Source organism: Erithacus rubecula, assembly GCF_903797595.1.
Source record: "Erithacus rubecula genome assembly, chromosome: 1".
NCBI classification, from domain to species: domain Eukaryota; kingdom Metazoa; phylum Chordata; class Aves; order Passeriformes; family Muscicapidae; genus Erithacus; species Erithacus rubecula.
The window spans coordinates 57,365,670-57,386,533 of NC_136658.1; the positions used below are offsets into that span (position 1 = coordinate 57,365,670).

The following is a 20,864-nucleotide window of genomic DNA, read 5'->3' on the forward strand; positions in this document are numbered from 1 at the left end:
AGCTAAGTTAGGGGTTTTATTCAGTGTGATGGGGCTTTTTCTGTCAGGATTTTTTCTTTCTTTCTTTCTTACACAGTTAATGTGAAGCCTGTAACTCTCTCTAATGTATAGGAAACCTTCCTTGCCATCAGAATTTTCCATACCTGCTTCAGTTTTTCTTGGGAAAATTGGCCTGTTCACAGTTAGGAGACCTGCTGTTCTTTGCTGGTGCAGCATTTACTGTGAAGTTTGTTGCTTGGGAAGCACACAGAAGATGAGCTTTTTGACATGGCCAAAATATTTCTTTACAGAACAATGGGCAGTAGCTGCCAATCTTACTCCTGTGTAGTGGATTGCAAGTCATGGAGTGGACAAGCTGTTGTTACAGCAAGAAGAGTACTGCAAAAGGATATTATATATACTATCAGAGCATGATTTTAATTTATTTATATCAATGTGCCTCTAGAAAACCTATTTGGTGGGGGTGGGGGAGTGGTTGGTTCTGTATCAGCTATTTCTGTGTAGTGGAATAACATTTAGACCTGGTCCAGAGAAAAGCTACAAAACTGAGCAGTAGACTGGAACAGCTCTCCTATGAAGAAAGGCTGAGAGAGGAGTTGCTTACTGTGGAGAAGTACCAGGAGAAACTCCAGGGAGACCATATTGTAGCCTTCCAATATTTAAACAGGGCTTATAAGAAAGACGAATAAAGGCCTGTGGCAACAGCACAAGGGAGAATGATTTTAAACTGAAAGGGCATAGATTTAGGCTGGACATAATGAAGAGACATATTTTATGATGAGGTTGGTGGGAGTCAAGAATCGGTTGCTCAGAAAAGCTGTGTGTTCCCCATCCTTGGAAATGTTTAAGGCCAGGTTGGATGGGGCTTTGAACAACCTGGTGTAAAGTGAAAGATGTCCTTGCCCACAGCAGGTGGGTTGACTGGATGGTCTTTAAGGTCCATTTTCCAACCCAGACTTTCCTACAATTCCCTACATTTGTGTTGTGAGTGTGTGCAGTAGTAGAGTGAAGTAGAGCAAAGTGTTGAGCAGCCCCACAGAGGAACCATAGCCCTGTCTATGCAGGTGCTGTTCTGTGTCAGAATCTGCATTGCTTGAAAGCAGGAGTCTTGAATTTCTGAAGTGGAGCTGTGAGATGCCAAGCCATTTATGAAACAGCTGCACTTTACAGCTTTTAGTTTTCTCCTGTTAGATTTTCATGTCTGTAACATGCAATTACATATATCTTGAAGCGACAGATACTCTTTTAAATTCAGTGGTAAAAGAGCCCCTAAACCAAAGTGTGAATTCCCCTGTTTAATTTGTAATATATTAAGAGCTGTCAGTACTAATTAGTGCTGTAAAACAGCTTAAGCATAAGACCCACGTGTCAACAAGAGTAGTAGTGACTGTGTCTCAGAAGAAGCAGAATTTTGAGTATGCCTCTTCAGAGATGTAGTTGGTGTGCTCATCTCCATTTGGCTGGCATGGTAATTATGGTTAGTGGAAGAAGAGAGCGATTGACTTTATGTTTTTTTTTAGGTTACTTCATGCACCTCTCCCTGAGTAAATAAGCACACTGGGTTTGCAAGTTCTGAATCAGAGCAGCAAGGCAGCACACATGTAGGGATCAGCTCTTGCACTTCAAACGATTGTGCTCCTCAAGCAGCCAGGAGGAGTATTTCAGAACACTTGGTACCTTTGCATCCTACCCATAAGCCTTGGTTGTTGAGAAGGGTGAATCCATGTGTGTGTGTATCTGAAAATGCAGCTGTAAGTTTTCAGATCCAATGGAAACATGTAGTTAAGCACTTTCCTTCCTTGACTGTAACAATAATTTTTACTCAAATATGAGTTGAGTTGAGCTGTCCTTTTTGGTCTAACATGGGAAAATGTGACAGTGCTTATCCTGATGTCACTGTTATGATGTTACACAGCATCACCTTGCAGGCAGTCCATTTATGTCTGCATTTAAAATGAAATTAAGAATTACAGAACCTTTTTTTTTACCAGCCCAAAGCAAAAAAGATTGTTTTTTTCCTTCTGTCCCTCTGTGTGCTTGCCAGAGGTGCCTGTGTGCATCCTGTGGTGGGTTTGTATAGGTAGGTAGTTGCACAACTGCCAGCATTGCTGACCTGTGCCCTCAGGGGTACTCTGGTCTACCCCAGCCGCTGCCAGTTCCTCCCCACAAGGGTGCCAGAGCCTGTCCCTGAGCTGAGTGCCATCTTCCACACTCCAGGAGGTGTCAGGGGGCACCATGTGCCTACACCTGGGCATCTGAGTTCAGCACAAATCATTCTGCATAGTGAAAGAGCCAAGAGAAAACTTTGTACAGAATGTGTTGTTAGCAAAGGAAAGGGGTGAGGAAAAAGCAAGGAAAGAGGATTTAAGTCAACCAAAAACTTTTGGGAATTGATTTCAAACACGCTAGCCTGTTGCAATCAGTAAAGAAATAGCAAAAAGACCAGATGATATCTGACGTGTTCTTTGCCTAAAGTTTAAATGAGTCAATGTATATCATTAACAATGGTTCATTCTAATATTTACTTCTCCCTTTATTTTTAAATAGAAACTTCTACTTGGAAATAAACCTACTTATTCTGTTGAAAAATAATTAATGTACCAAAATAAAAGCTTTCTTTTTTCCTTCTAAATTTCCTCCATGTTTTCTTTCCACAAGCAAGAGAAATCGCTTGTGTCTGGCTGCCCCTGTCACCATGGGTAGCACATAAAGAGTTTTCTTTAAGTTAAACTGTTTATCTCTGAGTGGGGCTGAAGAGCATTGTTTTGCCTAGAGTTTAGTTTTAGGTGTCTAATATGACATTTTATGTGTATTACTTGTCAAAACCCAATAGTTTTGTCTCTTAACAGAATTTAATTTTAGGTATAGTCATATATTCTGAAGTTCATCTAAGCTTAGGAAATGAAAAGTTATTTTCATTATGAAAATATGAAAAGCAGCTATTGCAAACACCTTCTTTGAAAGTTGATGTTTCTTCTGTTTGAAAACAATTAGTTGTTCAGAACAAACTTGGAGTGATGTCATATATAACTAATAACATGGTGATCACAGTTTTGTATTAACTCTGTTCTGAGAAAAACAAGTAAATACCCAGTTTCTTCTGATGTGTAATAATACCACTGTAATATTGTTGCCTATTAAAAAATAATCAGTTTGAGTTCATTTTAGTTCAGTTGCTAAAATGTTTATTGTTTTAAGATTAAAAGTATAATGAAATATTGAGTGTGTACGGTTGTCTCAGATTCCAGATGTGATCCTTTTCAAATAATGAAAGTTGTTACAGATACGCATTGCAGGCTTTATTTTAGAGCAGGAGAAGTACTCTGAATAATGGTACTATGTTTTGTACTATTTTTATTCATCCCTTAAAAGTTGGAATAAAATAATATAAACAGAGTTTCATTGTTAGATGCATTTAATTTTTATATTGAGTATTGCAATGTTTTGGCTTTACTGTTACAACTCTAAATTTGATATTGTAGTGTGGGAAAAACTCTTGAGATTCTTCCCTACATGTCCTCTTCTGTAAAGTGGAACTGTAATCTATGTTATCCACATCTAAAGGAGATTTCTGAAGACTAATAATTTTGCAGTAATCAGTGATTATTATTGTCATTGGATAAGAACTGAAACAAGGAAATCTTCCTGGTCAGCTTGAGAATATTGCATTAAATGGTCTGTACTGAAGTGTTTGTCTGCTGGTCCATGTGTGGTGTCAGTGGGTTGTCCATCTCATAATCCATATGCTGTTCTATTTAGTCTTTAACTGTAAACTTTATACAAAGACTCAGAGTAGGTGTGCAGAGAGGGCTTGGTTTTTATTCTTAGTCTTTTCTTCTGTAGCAATACATACTATGATGTACCAGGACAGTGAATTGAATCAAAATCCATTCCAGAGGCATTGGGAATTAATTTTCCAAGGATACAAGTTCAAATGACTGTTCACTTTAAGGGTAAAAAGTCAGAAATAGCCATCCCAATTCTACCTGCCCAAAAGCCATGCTAAAAGGACATTGCTGGGCCCTAATGAAGAAGCAGTGTGCCTTTGGGCAGCGTTGGGAGGAAGGCTGTCTCTGCTAGTTTTGCTCAGACCCTTAGTGGGCCATTACTGCAATAAGCATTTCTTGTTTCATTTTTTGTGGGTGAGTATCACAGAGGAGCAGGATGTTTCACCAGTGGGTTTTGGGGATGTCTGCTGTCAGCAGAGGAATGATGAGCCTCAGCAGGTTCAGGTCCCAGGCACTGGGAGGCATTTTGCTTTACTGGGCACAAGCCCTTCTGTGTGGTCACTGCAAGATTGATCCACCTCCTCTTCTCCAGGCTGGGACATTCCCTGACACCTAGCCAATCCCTGCAGCCTTTCCAGCCAGCCCCACACCCAGAGGGTTGAGCTTTATCTCCTTCCCACCTTCGTCTTCATCCTCTTGGCCTCCCTGTTATATCTGAGGTGACATCAGGTGACTTTGTTTAGGATTTAAAGTGCCTGATTCCTTTAATTTGCAAACTCACTTGACATGACCTCTTGGAGCCCAGATGCCTTTGCTGGTAGTACCCCAGCCTTCCCAGCCAAGACTCACTATGTAAATTTTCCCTTTCAGACAGTGCCAGACGCAATCTCAGCATTTTGTCTGCCTCTGTAGGTATTTTTTTTCTAGTTAGTGTTACTCTTTTCATAAATTTGGCTCTTTTTCCTTCCTTGAGGTCAGCTCATGTCCTCCTCAGTGCTGCCTGCTCCCAGAGGAAAGGTGGCAGTGGGAAGCAGGCAAGGATTTCAGGGGGATTAATGAGCAGACTGCTTTCACCAGGTTAATGAGCTTGGAGTAGGGCTATCCACACTTGGAGGTTGAGAGGTTTTGGATATAGAAACTCAGGCCATGCTCCCTCATTACCAGTGAAGAGTACCAGCCAGGTTTGTTTTACTACCATCAGAAATAAGTTGGAGGAACAGACCACAGGAAGTGTTAGTTTTAGTAAAACTTGATTTAAATGTTGTTTCTCTGGAGTGAGAACTTCTTCTTTTCAAAGCCACTAAAAAGTCAGACCTAACTGTACCTATCTCTGTGCCATCTGTTTATTTTACTGAAGAAATTGAGTCGACAATTGAGTTATTTGGGAAAATGAATTTTTCTGGTGGAAATGAGGATGAACAAAGATAAGTGAGGATCAGACATGGAGAAACTCAGTTGCAGAGTATGGATAACACACTAGGTGTGAGTTTCAAGCATGGCACCTCCATCACCACCACAGATGTGCCCAGTAGGTGTACAGATGTTGAAGCAGTTAACCTCCTACCTCAGAGCAAGACTGAGGAATGAGGAATGATTGAAAAGAGGTGCTGCCCAGTCTTTTGTGCCTTTTCCACATCAGCTCTATTTACCAGCTGCACAGAGTCCTCTTGCAGTATATCTGGCATTCCTTGCCCAAGGAGGCATGACTTGGAAGTGTAAGACCAGTATTTGAGTGCAGAGCTCAAAGGCTGGTTTGGCCATGGCTGAGTTTTGCCTGGAATTCGGTGACAGCTTGGGTGGTCAAAGGGTATAAATGATAGTTTCATGCATTATTTGTCACAGTTCTTTCTGCTAATGTATTTGTGAATATCTCAGAGTAACATGTGGGGTAAGAAAACATTTATCAAAAGTTTGCATCGAGATTTTAATTTAAAAAATTGTTGGCTGCAAATTTTTCTTCAGGCTTTCATTGTTTTCAATGTAAGTTGGCTTATGTGGACACATTGGATGCTTTTATGTTAGTTTGAAAAAACCCACAATATAGTTTGAATATTTTCACCTAGAAATGTAAATGCTGTCGAGTACTTTTTACAGAAATTATTTTCACTAAGCCTGAAAATTGATTGACTTCTCTGGCAACAATTCTGCTTGGTAGGTACTTGTGGAAAATTTCTGATATGTGTTCCATGTCAGACAAAGCAACTAGTCTAGATTGACAAAAGAAAATCCACTTTAAAATTTACTAGTTTAAATCTAGTAGAATTTTTCTTACTTTTCTTGAATGTGAACATCCAGAACTCAAATGTATTAACTCAAGGTTTTGGATAAACCTTGTAAAATTCTGATTTAAGATTGGGCTGGAGAAAATAAAATAAAATTAAAATTAGAAAATAATCCCAAAAACATGGGGAAAAGGGTTAGAAGGGGAGCTGCTAGGTGATCGTATAAATTCTTGTTGTGTAGAATTTTATAAACTTTTTTTAAAATCCCAAAATTGACTTGGGTTAATATAATATTTTTCCCAGTATTTTACCTTCCCTTTAACAATTACTTATGGATCTGCTATTTATTCAGAAATTGTTTTCACATCTTAAATACATCAGTACAAGGAATACAGATATATTACCAACATTCTTTTTATGCTTAAGCAAGTAATAATGCAAACACTGCACCTTTGTTAGACTTGTTTCTCTTCAAGAGTTGTGTTACAGTAATGAGCATAAATTTGTTTCTTTCTTCCTTTGACAGATCATTCCAGTAACACTGCTCAGATATAAATAAAACATCTAAGCTGAACACCTAGTGTTCTGAATGTGCTCATGATTAAGGGAACAAGGGGGTAGGTTTTGTTGCCCATCAAAAATATCACAGCAAGCCCATGAAGAATTTGAGGTACTGAGAATTTGTCCTCATTTTCAATATATGTATCTTTTTTACATTTAACATACTAGATATTACAGGGGCTGATTAGTTTGTTTGGTGTGGAAATCTCTAATCACTGGGTTTTCCTTCTGTGCTGCTACAGAAAGCCTTTGGTAAACCTGTCAGTTTTGGAACAGGAGGGTTGGATGCCAAGTTAGTACTTACTCTGTTTTTGCAAATGTATTATATAAAAAGAAGTCATTTCATATTAGATGTATTTGCACTTTTTGTTAAACGTGTTCAAAAATTAATGTTGTTTGCATAGGGCTCTCTTTTCCTTTTGAAGCATGTTTCCCCAGTGCTAATTTGAACTGTTACTAAAGGTTGCAGCACGTGGTACTTTTTTAATGTTGAAGTAGTTGTGGAATAGAATCATAGTGTGACTGATCAGAAAAAGTTAGAAGATAGTGTTGACAGTCTTGGAGCTTGAATTCTGCTTGTGTATTTATGAATGTTTGGTTTGCATTTGGTCTCCCCCATTTTTTAGTTAATTCTCTTTTATTTTGGGACATCTTCTGTAGATTCTAACATTTAGCAACACTGCTAACAAGGCCACCTGTGCCTCATAGGATATGCTAGGGGAGTTTCTTTTGCCTCTTCAGACTCACAGAGAGAATAGAAATACTATTTTTAGGCCTTGAGGGCTGGAAACATCCACTTTGAAATCAAACTTCCAAGTGTTATGCAGAGATAATGATACATTAAATGAATCATGAGTATTTTAAAGTGGGTATCTCTCAGTCTCTCCTGTTGAATAAATTCCCTTTTGGTAAAATGCATTTTTATTGAGCCTTTTTTTAATTGTAATAATTCCCGGACTCTACCCTCTGTCTTTCTCAGCATCAGTTGCTGCTTTTTATAAAAGCTTCAATGGAAGGTGTTGTGACACGAGTCTGACTCAACCTTATTTGTGAGTGCTGTATCTTAGGGATCTCTTTTCTTCCCTGGAATACAAATTTAACCTTGACCCAGAGCAACTGTTTGTTAAAAACTGACAGTAAGACACATTTTAATTTGTGCTTCCAGAAAGGAAATGGAAAGATCCAGTTATCTTGCATTTTGCCCTCTTCTTCAGCATGACCTCCTGTGTTTCTCCAGTGCATCCATGCTATGCAGTTCTGTGACCTGAGAAAGCCTACAGCAGCAGCCTTGAGCAAAAAGGCAGAAATGCCTGTTCACTTGGTGCTTTAGCATGTGGAAACAAAATTTTAAGTATTTTGCTCAGTTTTCGTTTTCAGCTGTGTACATGTTTGCCCTTCTGCCTTTACACAGCTGTCTGTTGCCACTGTACTGGTGCACCCTTCATGTATAGATTAATACTAATAGCCTCATCTCAAATTGAGCATGGTTGAGTCTTGGATATGTCATCTTTTCAGAGGGATAACAGTGTGTTTCAAGTAGAGGTTGTATTACTCCTTTTTTTCTGAGAGTATTTTGTTGCTTTGGTTAAAGTGGAGATTTTTCAGGCAGAAGCAAATATTGTGAAGCGAATTTCTCATGCTGGGAAGGGGTTTTGAAAAACATCTTTACAATAAGCCCTTTAAAGACTCTGAGTAAAGTGCTGGGTACTTCAGCCATAACCCACAGGGCTTTTTGAAGTCCTCAGGCTGCTACCTTACCCAAGCTAGCTGCAGCCTTTTGTGCTCGGCAAGTGCTCACTTGGGGTGGGGCAGGACAAAACCTGACACAGCCAGATATGTGTCATGGCCAGCACCTACAGAACTGCAGTTTCAGAGGCATGAAATTTCTGCCCTATCGTGAGAAAGATAAGGAGGATACTCCATTTTAATTTTAAAAGCAAAGTGTGTACAAAAGATGAGCACACCATGTTGTAAACCCAATCCACCTGCTCATCTCATGGAATTAGAGTTGTAAGTAGGTCTGTGTGCTACATGCAAAAGCAAAATGACTCCTTCTAGAGCACCTGGGTTTTGTCATTTAAAATGTATTGGTTTTCATTTACTGTGTTGGAAACGCTGCTCAGTATTTCTGGTTATTAGGGTTTCACCCTCCAGTCTGATGACCAGAGCTGAAAGCTGCTTTAGCCAGGCACAAGTTCTGCACTGCCTGCCCAGGAGAGGCTGCATGCCTCCACTGCCAACCTTGGCATTTTGCTGCAGTGGCAAAGATGTGCTTAAAATTGTGGGTAGCTTTTCAGATAGAGTATGATTTTTATTATCTCAGTCTTCTCTAACACTGACAAAACAAAATCATCTTGTCTAAAATTGCTCCTGCCAGAGCAGAATGAGGTGGGATAGCATGATGAAAAACCAAGAAGGGGTTTTGTGTGATTTGACTGAAGAGTTAAACGCTTAGCAATTTATTTTTTAACTTCCTGTCCTCAAAGCTAGCTTATTTTATAAACGCTAAATTTAGTCTGCTCTGTTTCCGTCATCAAGGACAGCTTTTTTGGTATGCTTTCTTACAAAATGTTTGACCTTGGGAGATTGCTGCCAGAAAGGAAGACACTTCAAAAGCGACAGCTGATTGTTGGAGTTTGTAAACTCTGTTGTGTGGGCTCAGTAGAAGTCCACAAAGGCATAAAGACTCACTCTCACTTAGTACCTTGTGAAGTTGGTGAACTGCAAGATATCAGGATGAGTTGCTGACAACAAAATGATCCTTGCTTTTTGTCTGGTTTTAACCTCAGCTGTGTGGAAACTGTGAGCTCTTCGTGGTTTCTTTAGGGTGGGAGACAATACACAGAGGAGTTGCCATGAGTAGAGCAGGAATAGAGTCAAAAGAGGCTCTTGCAAAATTTCCTCACAAGTAATTTGAGGTGGAATTCGGTGGGCTGGAAAGAAGATGAAGAACTGTGCAGGAAAGGATGGCTGCCCAGCAGGATGGGATGTTATCAGCCACAGCATCACCGTGTTTCACTCCGGGTATTGTGGCTGGATGTGAGGTAGACTGGTTGTTTTTCCATTACAGTCTGGGAATAAGGAGTAAGGAATGCTTTTTTATTCAGCCAGAAAAGAGCTTTGTGAATAGGGAAATCACGTGTTATGTTCCTGGCGGTATTTATTAATGACTAGCTAATGAAACAGCACTGCAGAGAATACTGGTGTATAGCTTTAAAAGGGCAGGCACAAAAATCATGAGCCTAAAGCATTGATTAAGAGAGGCCACAGCTTTATTAAAAAGCCTTTTCTAGCAGGGAGCCATCCTTACCTGCCTTCCAGTTCTGGCTCAGCCTGGATTTGAGTGGATGGTGAACAGCATAAGGATGCAACAGCAAAGCTGCAGAAACATGTTGCTGAGATTTGCTGCCGAGTCCCAGCTGGTGGCAGGGCTGAAGCTGCCCCTCTCCATTGCACCAGTGGGCTGAGCAGTCAGGTGAGGGAAGCCACGTGGAGATGTAGCCCTTCATGTTGTATTTCCATGGTCTGGGCTGGCATCCAGAATTCCCACTAAATTACAGGGACCTTAGGATGAACCCTTTCTAAGCCACCAAGTGTTCTGAAAGCTGCCAAACTCTCAGCAACAGAGTTTAGACTCCTAAAACCAAAATGAAGTTTGCAAAACCAACACAGACGCTTTTGGGAGCCAGACAGGAAAAGCCTGCTTCAGATGCCCAAACTAGCAATCCTCTGAGCCCACACCACCACAAGAAGCCCAGTTCACTAGATGAGAATGGAAAGACAGAACTAGGGAGACAGAAGAAATGAACACAGAACTATTTGTTTCTCTTCCAGTTGAGCTGACAGAATGGCTGAAGGTACACTGAATATCGCAGACACAGCTTTATCTTCTCAGTTAGAAAATATGTAGTTCCATTAAATAAAGCTAAGAACAGCACTCGTTGTCTAGGAAAATGAACAGTTATTTCTACTTTATATTATTAGTGGGAGATGCTAAGAAATGGTTTTCTGAGAATTCAGCCATTCCTTTTGGCTTCCTTGCTGCTGGAATAGATGTCATCATTGGGAGAAGTTTACTTATACCATCAGCTTCCAGAAAATAATGATAAATTTAATGTTAAGGGTTTTGATTCACATACTGATTAAATAGAGTTTTGGCAGCTTAGATAAAATTGAGGTCATGGAGAAAAATCTATATACCACTTGTAGCTCACTGCAAGGGAACATGAGTTATTTGGGTAGATTTCTTTGTTTACCACCTTCAGAAGAAAATACAGCACTTGCTTAAAATTTTTATCTTAAATATGAGACATACAAACCTGTTTTGATAATGATCCTCCTGTGTTTTGTAATGTCAGCTGACATCAGTCACATCCTGAATTTACCAAAGAAAAGGACATCCATAGTTTTAGAGTTTTGCCAGGGAAAAGCATCAGGGAGGGCATACCAGTTGTCATCCTGTTTGGAGAAATTAATGAAGGGATTGTGGTTGTTTTGGGCTTAGTTTCCCTACTAAAATAATAATAATATCAACTGCATTATCATAGTACAGAGAGGCTGTGTGGCCCCTCCAGCAGTTCTGGACAAGATGAGTGTTCCAAGGGAAAGACATATGGAGTATAAGGAATGTGCAAACAAAAGTAAATGTAGAAGAGCTGTTAAAAGAGAAAGTGATTTGTATGATAGTCTGAAGTTACGTGTTACTTGTTTTCTGAATTCCCAAAGGAGTAGGTGTAATTACTATAGTGAAACAAAGGCCTGTTCTTAGCACAGCCTAGAAAAATCTGTAAGTCATGACCTGTGCTTTGTCTCAAAGACCATTAGCTCTACCCATGGTACAAATACTTTGTGTGGTATCAGCTGCAGGAGGCTTTGGGGTTCTTTGCTCTTCTTGTGAGTGCTGCTTTCTGCCAAGGCAGGTGGAACTTTGGGGCAGATGCACTCAGTTTGGCAATAGACTGCTTTTGAGCTCTGTGTGGATCACTTGTGTCCAGTCTTCTGTGGCAGTGGGTCAACCTGATACCTGCCTCTGGCCCCCAGGGAAAACCTGGAAGTAAGGCAACATAGGATTTCTTGCATGGTGGATTTATCTTCACTGGATAGAGCTGGCAGTTCACCCTGTTTCTAGATGACACTTGTGTGGCCATATGCCTGAGGGGATCCCTCATCTGTCTTGCACAAGCTGATGCCATTTATCCCTCTTCTCTCAACATTTAAGGTAGGAGATGCTGTCTTTGGCCTTATGAGGGCTCAGGTGTAGCCCGTGCAGGGTGTCCCTCTCCACTTTGCCTTTGCTCTGGCACCTGTCTATTCAGTTCAGCAAAACCAGTCTGCCTGCCCAAGTGCATATAAATGAGACTTGTCAATATTTGACAAATTAACTTGTGCCATGTATGGTTTTGTCTTTATGATGATGTGGTGAGGAATCTTATTATGGACAATAGCCAGGATAAGGTGTTTCAGAGAAAGTTACCAGAAATCATCTCCTGGCAATTACAGGCAGGTTTGCCTTTTTGCTCTTCTTCAGGAAGAGCTTTACATAGCCTTGTCACTCATGGCTAGTTACGTGCTTTGAAAAGGAACCTGTTCTTTACTCTGTGTTCTCTTTAGTAGAATTTCCCATTGTCTTTATGAGAAGGGATGTTTTGCTTTTGTTACTTGTATTACAACAGAATAGCAGGATCCAGGGTCCAATTGAATCCATTATTTAGATGGTGATCTCTTTATTTTAATTAGATTTATGTATGGATAGAGGAAGAGAACATTACAGAGATGTTCTTGCTTTCAAATGGGGGGAAATGTCAGATCCAAGAACCAATCTAAGTCAATTAAATAGATGAGATCTACTAGAACATCTCATCTTTCAGCATGCCAGGAATAATACCAGCTAGGTCCTTATTACTGTAGTTTTCAGTGTAAGTGTTTGTATTTTTCTTTTTCAAAAGAAATTTATTCTCTGGGGAAGCTTGACTCTGACTCAAAACAAGGAGGATTTTCCTTGGAAATACTTAATGTAGTTGATTATAAATTCCCAAAGGGAATTAGTGGCTTAATTGACTGTTAGTTTATTGGTAGCAGATACGTTAAAATATTTCTATCTTAAATATTTCTGACTTAATATTTCTAGATACTTAGTAAATACTATAATCTAGAGATTAAGTTAATGCATTTAGAGCTGATTAGGTCTGCATAGGCAGTTTTGAGTAAGTGATGTTTGAAGGAGCAGTGTTTTGTGTTGAGATTGGGGTTTGGTACTGCACTGTGTAAATGTCTGTCGGTTGAGAAGCTCTGCTGCAGTGCAGTGCCATGGAATTCCTTAGCTAAGGAGCTGAGAGCTGTGCTTTGTCTTATGACCAGGTTATCAATGGGCATTTCCATCCTTGCTCTGCCTAGTGAAAATTACTTGGAAAAACATTGTTAAAAACTGGTTATTAATAGTGTACTGTCAAAATGGAAAGATATATCAAATGAACTTCTCTAGGGATCTGTCTTTGGTCTAGCATTATTCAAAAATTCTATTAACCTCTTTGATGATGGAAATAAGGGAAAACTATAAAAATAGCAGATGGCACCGCTCTAGAATAAATTGAATCCAACCAGCTTTGAAAGAATTAATCAAAAGCATAAAATTATTTTGTGAAGTCAGGAAAATTGTTCTCAATTAGTGTGGAAATAGTAATAATAATAATAATAATAACAATGGGGAAGGCTATCTAATGGGCTAGTTCATAATAATGAATTGCTGTAACCATTGCTTGCTCTGACAGGACAATCATACAGATGTGTGGCTCTGTACTGACATGTAAGTTCATTATCAGTGGCTATTCTGAGTGCAGAAGTCAAACATAGATCTGAAGGACTGAGGGTAGCATAAAGCACCACCTTCTGAAAGGTGTTGCAGCCAAAACTTCAAAGATCACTCTAAAGAGCAAATGACTACCAAGGCCTGTCATTTTAAAGCAGGCATGTGACAGAAAGAAGCAGCCAGGTCTGCCTAGTCTAGAAGAAGGTGACAAATGGGGGAAATTACAGTCTTTGAGCATGCAGAAAGTTGTTTGAAGAGTGGTAATAACCATTTTTTCTTCATGTCTGAGTGATGATGACAGAAGAGAGTAGTGCTGTGGTTTAAAATTAGATATTGGAAAAAAATGTCAATATAAATAGTTACTACTGCTGAAGATACTGAAATTTTTGTCATTGGTGACTTGCATAGTTCAAATAGCCAGGATGATTTTGTACTGTTAATCCTGACACTTACTAAGAAATGGGAGTAGAATTTTTTTTTTTTCTTTTTAATGCTTTGTTCAAACAGAATATGTCTGTGCTTTCTAACATGATTAATACTTTAAAATTATGAGCTGACTCAAGAAAAGGAAACAAGTCCTGTGGCTTTCATGATCAAGTTGTGTGGTGTGCATTAGCAGCTGGGTGTGCAAGTCATCTTTAGCCACACGGGTAACCATGTCCCTTTGTTCTTCCTCAACAGTCTCCAAAGGTCCACAACTACCCAGATATGGATGCTGTACCTTTGTTACTAAACAACATGAAGGCCGACCCCACGGAGGATTCATTATCCACAGACCATTTCCAAACACAGACTGAACCAGTGGACTTGTCAATAAACAAAGCCAGGTCGTCCCCTACAGCGGCTTCATCTTCGCCGGTTTCCATGACAGCATCAGCCTCGTCCCCTTCCTCTACTTCCACTTCTTCTTCCTCTAGTCGGCCAGCGTCATCCCCCACAGTCATCACATCAGTCTCCTCAGCAGCATCTGTACCGTCAGTATTAACTCCAGGTCCTCTTGTGGCCTCTGCATCTGGTGTTGGGGGCCAGCAGTTTTTGCACATTATCCACCCAGTACCACCTTCGAGTCCCATGAACTTGCAGTCCAACAAGATGAGTCACGTGCACCGTATCCCCGTGGTGGTACAGTCGGTACCTGTAGTCTATACAGCTGTGAGATCACCTGGGAATATGAACAACACTATAGTAGTACCACTGCTGGAGGATGGGAGAAGCCATGTCAAAGGTAAGCTGGAGCCAGTTTTGTGTATCTGTGGCATCTCTGAAACTGGTCTTGTATGAGAAAAACATGCCAACAATTATAAAGTTGTTAGTTTCCATACTTACTGTGTTGTTGCTGAGAAGATACACACCTTCCTTGGGAGGAACCTTTAAAAAGTCTTATCCCACATGATCTTTAAAGTAAATAAGTTTTTAAATGAAGACTGAGTTCAGCAGTGGTGTTAGATGCTCAGACGGCTTGCAGCAGGTTTTGTCCTGAGAGAAGTAAGTCCTCCCCAAAAGCTGGAGAAGTAGGAGAATGGAAAAAATGTCAGTATATGACATTTATGACAATATATAAAACATCACAGATGAATATGGAAAACTCACCAGGTGTTTCAGATTTAGGAAGGGGAGGATTGTTCCCCAGCAAGGAGAAAGCAATCATCAGGCTCTAGGAATGTGTGAAGGAAAGGCTTGTGGACCAAAGAGCATTAGCAGTTGCAGAAAAGTAGGTTTTATTAAGCTTAAGGAGTGGCAGTGCAATACTTGGAATTAGGTTTCTTCTTCCAGATTAAACAGCAGAAGGGAAGGAAGCCACCCAGAGTGTTTATGTTGAGAATGAATTTTGCAGACACAGAACCCCAGAGGCACATGGAGGTGTGAAGGGAGGAGGAGGCACATGTCAGAAGGACAGATGCACTCTTGAGGTGTCCAAAGAACACAGAAAAGGGAAGCTGGGAAGCAAGGAGTGAGAACCCAACAGTTACTGAGGGAGCAAAAACTTGTTAGAGATGGTGAGATGATGGGTGGAGGAAGGAAGGAAAAAACAGATGTGCCCAGAAACTTGGAAAGCACAGCTTTATAAAGGGGGCATTAGTGACAGAGATGGGAATATGAGAGGAATGAGATACGCATTTCAAGGCTCATTGCATGTGAGTGAATAAAATACAGTAATTTTCCCCTGAAATGAGGTATTACTTGAGGCAGAAAGGGAGGGTATTGACAGATAACCTTACTTTGGGGCTTATGAGACTGCAGGGCATTTAGTCCTATAACATCTCTTGTGTTCCTAATTCCATAGTGATCAGGTCTCAACAACTTGTTTCTCACCTCTTTTGTCTGTTCTTGATAAACTGGCAGCTGTGTGTTATTGTACAGGACTACAGTGATGGGGCATTCACATGTTCAGGAGCATCCTGTTGCCTGTTAGTCTGTGATTCTCCTGCTATTCCCTTACTGCCCAAGTGGGACTGTACCCTCTCAATAGGCTTGGACATAGGAAATGAGCTCACTCTTGATCTGAGTCTAGTTTTAAACCTCAAAAAGATGGTTTAAGTTTTATTACACTTCGTACAATGATGTAATTTTAGCCCTTTGTGCCTTTTTGTTAAGAAATTATGAATAAAACCAGAACTTTGTACCATGTAGCCTAAGAAAAAAAAAAAAAAACCCAAACAAATAGAAAAAGGAAAGTTTTAGTCTTTATTATGATTTTGAAGCTTCAAGGTGTATTCTTTTCAAAGGTGCTAGTTGGCTGTGGTAGTACTCTCCTCTATAGGAAGCACCTCCTGATCTTGTAAAAATGGAACTTTGCTACCCCAGTTTCATCAACAAAATTCCAGAATTTAATGTGCTGTAGGGATTTCAGCCCATGAACTCCATGCATTCTGACCTGCCCTGACAATATGGCTCTTGTTCTCTAATTGGCTGAGGTCATTAGCCATTAACCCCTGCATTGTCTATTAATGCACAGTTAAAGAAAAAGAAGGGATTAATAATTCTTCAATTTATTATTTTTTTTCTCATGAGTTGTACTCATTTTGTTGTCACTAATTCTTTTGGTTTAAAAGTTCAGATTAATTTGAATAAATATAATAGAAGTAAATTGGGCAGCAGTCCACTCTAGATAGTAATCTTTTATCAGTTTTTACTGGAGTGTTTGTCATCCAGTAAAGCAAAACAATATAAATAATTAAATACAGTGATATCACAAAAATAAACCAGTTAAATGATTTTCATATGTGTGCAGACTAAATTCCCTTCAACGATCAGATCTTGTGCTGATAACAAAAAATAAATGTTCACAGATCCTAACAGGATATTGTTGTCAAATTTAATTAGTTCCTAGTCCTCTACCAGCTGATGGACAAATGTTTGGAGTCATCTAGAGTCACAGCTTTTAACTTCTACATGAACGCTGATAATTTTCAGAAATGGGAAAATATGCACACTGAAACAGTTGATCCACAGAAGGCATCAGCAGCATAATCCCAGTGTTATTCCTGCACTGGTGCTAATTCAGAGACCATGTTGATGATCCAGGAGGGCCAGTTGGGAAGCACTTAAAGTTATATTTTACATTAACCTTTATATAAGCTTTTTCACACAATTGAGACTAAGGCACTTTCCTGAAAAGAGAAGTTTTTGATGCAAAAATTACTGAAAATTACATTTGACCCAAGTTCAGACCTCTCTTGTTCTTCTAGGTTTCAGGTACTGAGGGGAACAAATACAAGAAACAGGGCATAGAGAAAAGCTTTTTACTTGTTATTCCCAATTTCATTTTTCTCATGCTGAATTTTTGTCTTCCTTCCAGGTTTGACTAGAACCATTTAATTTTTAGTTTTTATTGCAAAACCTTCTCAAGCTGTCACCATCCCTCCAATACTATCTCCGAGTGTTTTGCTCAGGTGGCTTTCTGCTTCCCCTGGTGCTCCCCAGTCCTCCTTTCTCTCTCTCTCACTCTCTCAGACAAAACTCTCCTGCTGGCTGCTTTTTTAGGCAGTTCAAGCAAACAGTTCTTTCTTCATGTTCTGTTTGAATTCTCTCTTCCCTCTGGCACAAGAAATGGCTAGCTTGTTTTCTGTTTCCCCTTTTTCGATTTTTCTATTTTTTCTAGTCCTTCCCATCTTGCTGACTGCTCTTTGAGTGCCACTTTTAGCAGCTCTGTTTCATGTTCCCCTCCTTTCTGTTAATATTTCTAACCAAGACTGTCATCTCCTCCTCCGCCTCTGTACATCCTTCTCCATGGTGTCATTCCTCATGGCGTTCTTTGTCTCACCATCCTTCAGAAGAGTCTCAGATCTCCTTTTCTGCCTTCCAGTTTGCTGTTTATTTCTGCTGTCTATCCTGCCTCCTCTCTCCCATTTTTATTTTTTGCTTGCAAGGTTTCTTTTTGTTTTGAAGACACATAGCCCTTGTATATACAAGGTACCAGCAGCATCCTGTCAGGTCCTGTGCTATGTGCTACACCCCAAGGCAGGCAATGGGAGACAGGACTGTCATGTTGCAAAAGCACCCTTATGTCAGAGTGATGTGCTTTTGCAGGATAAAAACCTAGGCTACATTAAACCCAGGATTGGTGCATTTTTAGGAAGTTATTAACAATGCTCAATTAGAAGGTAATTAGCGAACACTGTTTTTGGTGTTGGTAATACAACACTTAGCATTTACAAATCTTAGTAAATTCCTGCAGTTTGCTGACACCACAACCCTGAGCTATGAACACACACACACACACACACACACACACACACACACACACACACACAGAGTTATGTGCAGACTCCTCTGCTGACCATGCACCTTCCTCCTGATGCACCCATCGGGGAGGACACACTCAAGGGAGACACCCAGAGCAGTGCAGCCCTGCAGCCCCCACAGCACCAGCCCAGCTGTGCAAGTTGCCCCCTCCAGCCTTCTCCTCTCACTATTTCATGCACACAAAGCAGAGTGATGTGTTGGGGCTGTTGGGCACAGAGGGGAAGGGAGCCAGGCACAAGTCCTCACAGACACCATGGGGCCAGGCTGTGCCCTCTGCCAACCCTACAGCATGGCAGAGTCAAAATTCACTTACCTCAGTGGTCACTGCTCTTGGCACAGCCTGAAAAAGTGCTTGGAGGTTTTTTCTGTAAGGTTTAGGTGGTGGTGACTAGACATTATAGAACATTAAAATATTCCATGTGGCAGTATTATAGTCCCAGAAAAACTCTTTGCTTGTTTTTTTCCTCCCTGTTTAGCAATAGTGAGCATTGCTAAAAGTTTAATTAGAGGCCCAGCAGGTAGCAGCACCTATAGATAAGACTGCCTGATGGTTTATCTTAATGCCCTATCTTCTGTTACTCCAAGTCTGTCTGTGTGTTAACCATTGAGAGTAACATTTTCCATATTACGTGTCTGCCTCTAACTGTTTATTTTCACTTTTTTTTCTTCCTATAAGAGGAAGTTTTCAAGAAGAAAAACTGTTCCACTCTTCATGAGACTGAGCATAGAGAAAAAAAATATAGCATTTTCTATGTTGAAAAATTTATTCCAGCTTTTTTTTTTTTGGTATCGAACTGTAGAACCTGAGTGTTTTAATGATGAGAACTTCATGCTTGGTTTGGATCATTGTTCTTTGCTTTCAGCAGATATCCTTGAATACTACTGGCAAATCATGTGTGTTTAGCAGCACGTTTTCCCAAATACAATATCCTTAAAAATTGTTTTCTGTAGTTCAGAGGAGTTACTGCATTCATTGAAGAGCCTTTTAGAAGCTCATTCCTGATAATGGTGCACAAAGGGCTGGTGCAACTTTGATATTTCTGGGGTTTTTGCAATCAAATTTATGGATGCTCATCCTTGTGACTTTTTATGTTTTCAGAAGACATAATCACTTGCAAAATTCATCAGTCAGAACATCATAAATTTAAATCTGCCAGCTGAGCTTTATCTGCTGTAATGACATGGGCTTGGACTATTTTTATGTTATATCTGTATATAGACCTGGCAAAAATAACAGATTTTGTCTTTTCACAGTTTGCACATGCCATATTCTTCACTGTGGATATATTAATAAGTAGCAAATGCAGTATCTTTTGCTGCAGATTTTTTGTGATTTAAACCAGGGAGTACCATTAGATGACGTTATCCACTGCCCTAGTTGTTTGGTTTTTTTTTAAGTACAACCTGTTGTTTCTGCCTTCTGTAAAATTTATTCCCCAAAAGTAAATGCAATTTGTAGTACAAAGATAGAAATTAAGAGAACTGTTCCATATGTCTGAAGGTCAGATTGCAGTGTCTGTTTGTATAAATTATGCTATGGAAGTGACTTCTAATTAAAACAAGTAGTGTTGTCTTTTTTGCTTCATGTGGAGTGATTATCCTTTTTGCGTTTTAGTAGACGATTATTCTGGATTTGAATTGAAGCTGAGAGTTTCTATAGCTACAATTATTTTGTTGTTATGCACAAAAATCTTTTGTGGCTGTGCATATTCCAGCCTGTCCACATTGCCCCCCAGGATGTTGAAGCTCTCTCCTCCTGTTTGGTTGGTTCAGTTGGAAGAAAAAATGCTAGTGGTTCTGGGAAAGCAGGAATAGGTTGGCAGTGGCTGGCCAGGAAGAGAATCAAGGCAGAGGAGAGGCTTGTGTTCAGGGTGAGACCTGTGCTCCTGGAGATGGTGCACATCATTTGAGAGCTAGAGTAAACAGTAGTTTTTGCCAGAATGGAGAGTTAAAACACAGGCTGTAAGTTACGCTGTGGTATTTGAAATCCAGGAGATTGATTTAAGACAAAATGGATTTGGATAACTGTAGGAACTTCCCTAAACACTTCCCTGCTTAAATTTACTACTTCTAGTGATTTACTAGTGACTTACTTAGGTTTTTTCACTGTGGAAGCAAATACGCTTTTAAGATTCATCAGTATGATTTGTTCATGTTGATGTTCATTGTTTGTTTTCAGCTAGGAGGGATTTGAGGAAGGGAATGAGGTAGATGCATATTCCAGCTTGATTTGCAAAGCCAGCATAAGCAGGATGAGTAAATCTATTCTGACATATCCTGAGTCCTTGCACCTTTTGGAAGCTGTTACTTCCATGCCAAGAACGCCTCTGGCCCTTCAGTTCTGTATTCTCACCAGGGCCGAGCTTTGATCTGCTTGCTTTTATCCCATGAATTTGGATCCAGCAGAAACACATGCCTAAAACTTCTCATTTATTTTATCTGTGCCTTGGACCAACCTGCTGGAAGCTTCCTGATTGCTAAAATACCTCTGGCCTGTTACAGTCTGCTACTATTGTGTAGTAGTTTCACAGTATTTTATTTAATATTGAGTATATTCTGTCCTTCTTGTTTTCCTTCTTTACTTTTGATGATAGAGTATTTGTATACCAGATGCTCAGTGAGATATAGTTCGTAGTTCCTTTTTTTGTGTAGATGAGGTCTCCTAGCATTGAAATAGCTTAGAAAGAGAAAAATGCTTTGTTTATAAAATTGATTAGTATGTTTATATAACGCAATGACAGAGATGTTTAAGTATGTGCATATATTACATCCATGCAATCCCTCTTACCTCTGTATTTCTCC

General features: G+C 39.8%; 1 protein-coding gene across 4 annotated transcripts in view; it reads left to right on the forward strand.

The window, feature by feature from the left end:
- The window catches only part of KLF12 (KLF transcription factor 12), a 226,778-nt gene that overhangs the window by 127,296 nt on the left and 78,618 nt on the right, over window positions 1-20,864 (forward strand). For all 4 annotated transcript variants that reach the window (XM_079312989.1, XM_079312987.1, XM_079312988.1 and 1 more), the window contains exon 4: window positions 13,998-14,541. In XM_079312989.1, coding sequence (XP_079169115.1) covers window positions 13,998-14,541 — 544 coding nt within the window. The remainder of the gene's footprint in view (window positions 1-13,997; window positions 14,542-20,864) is intronic.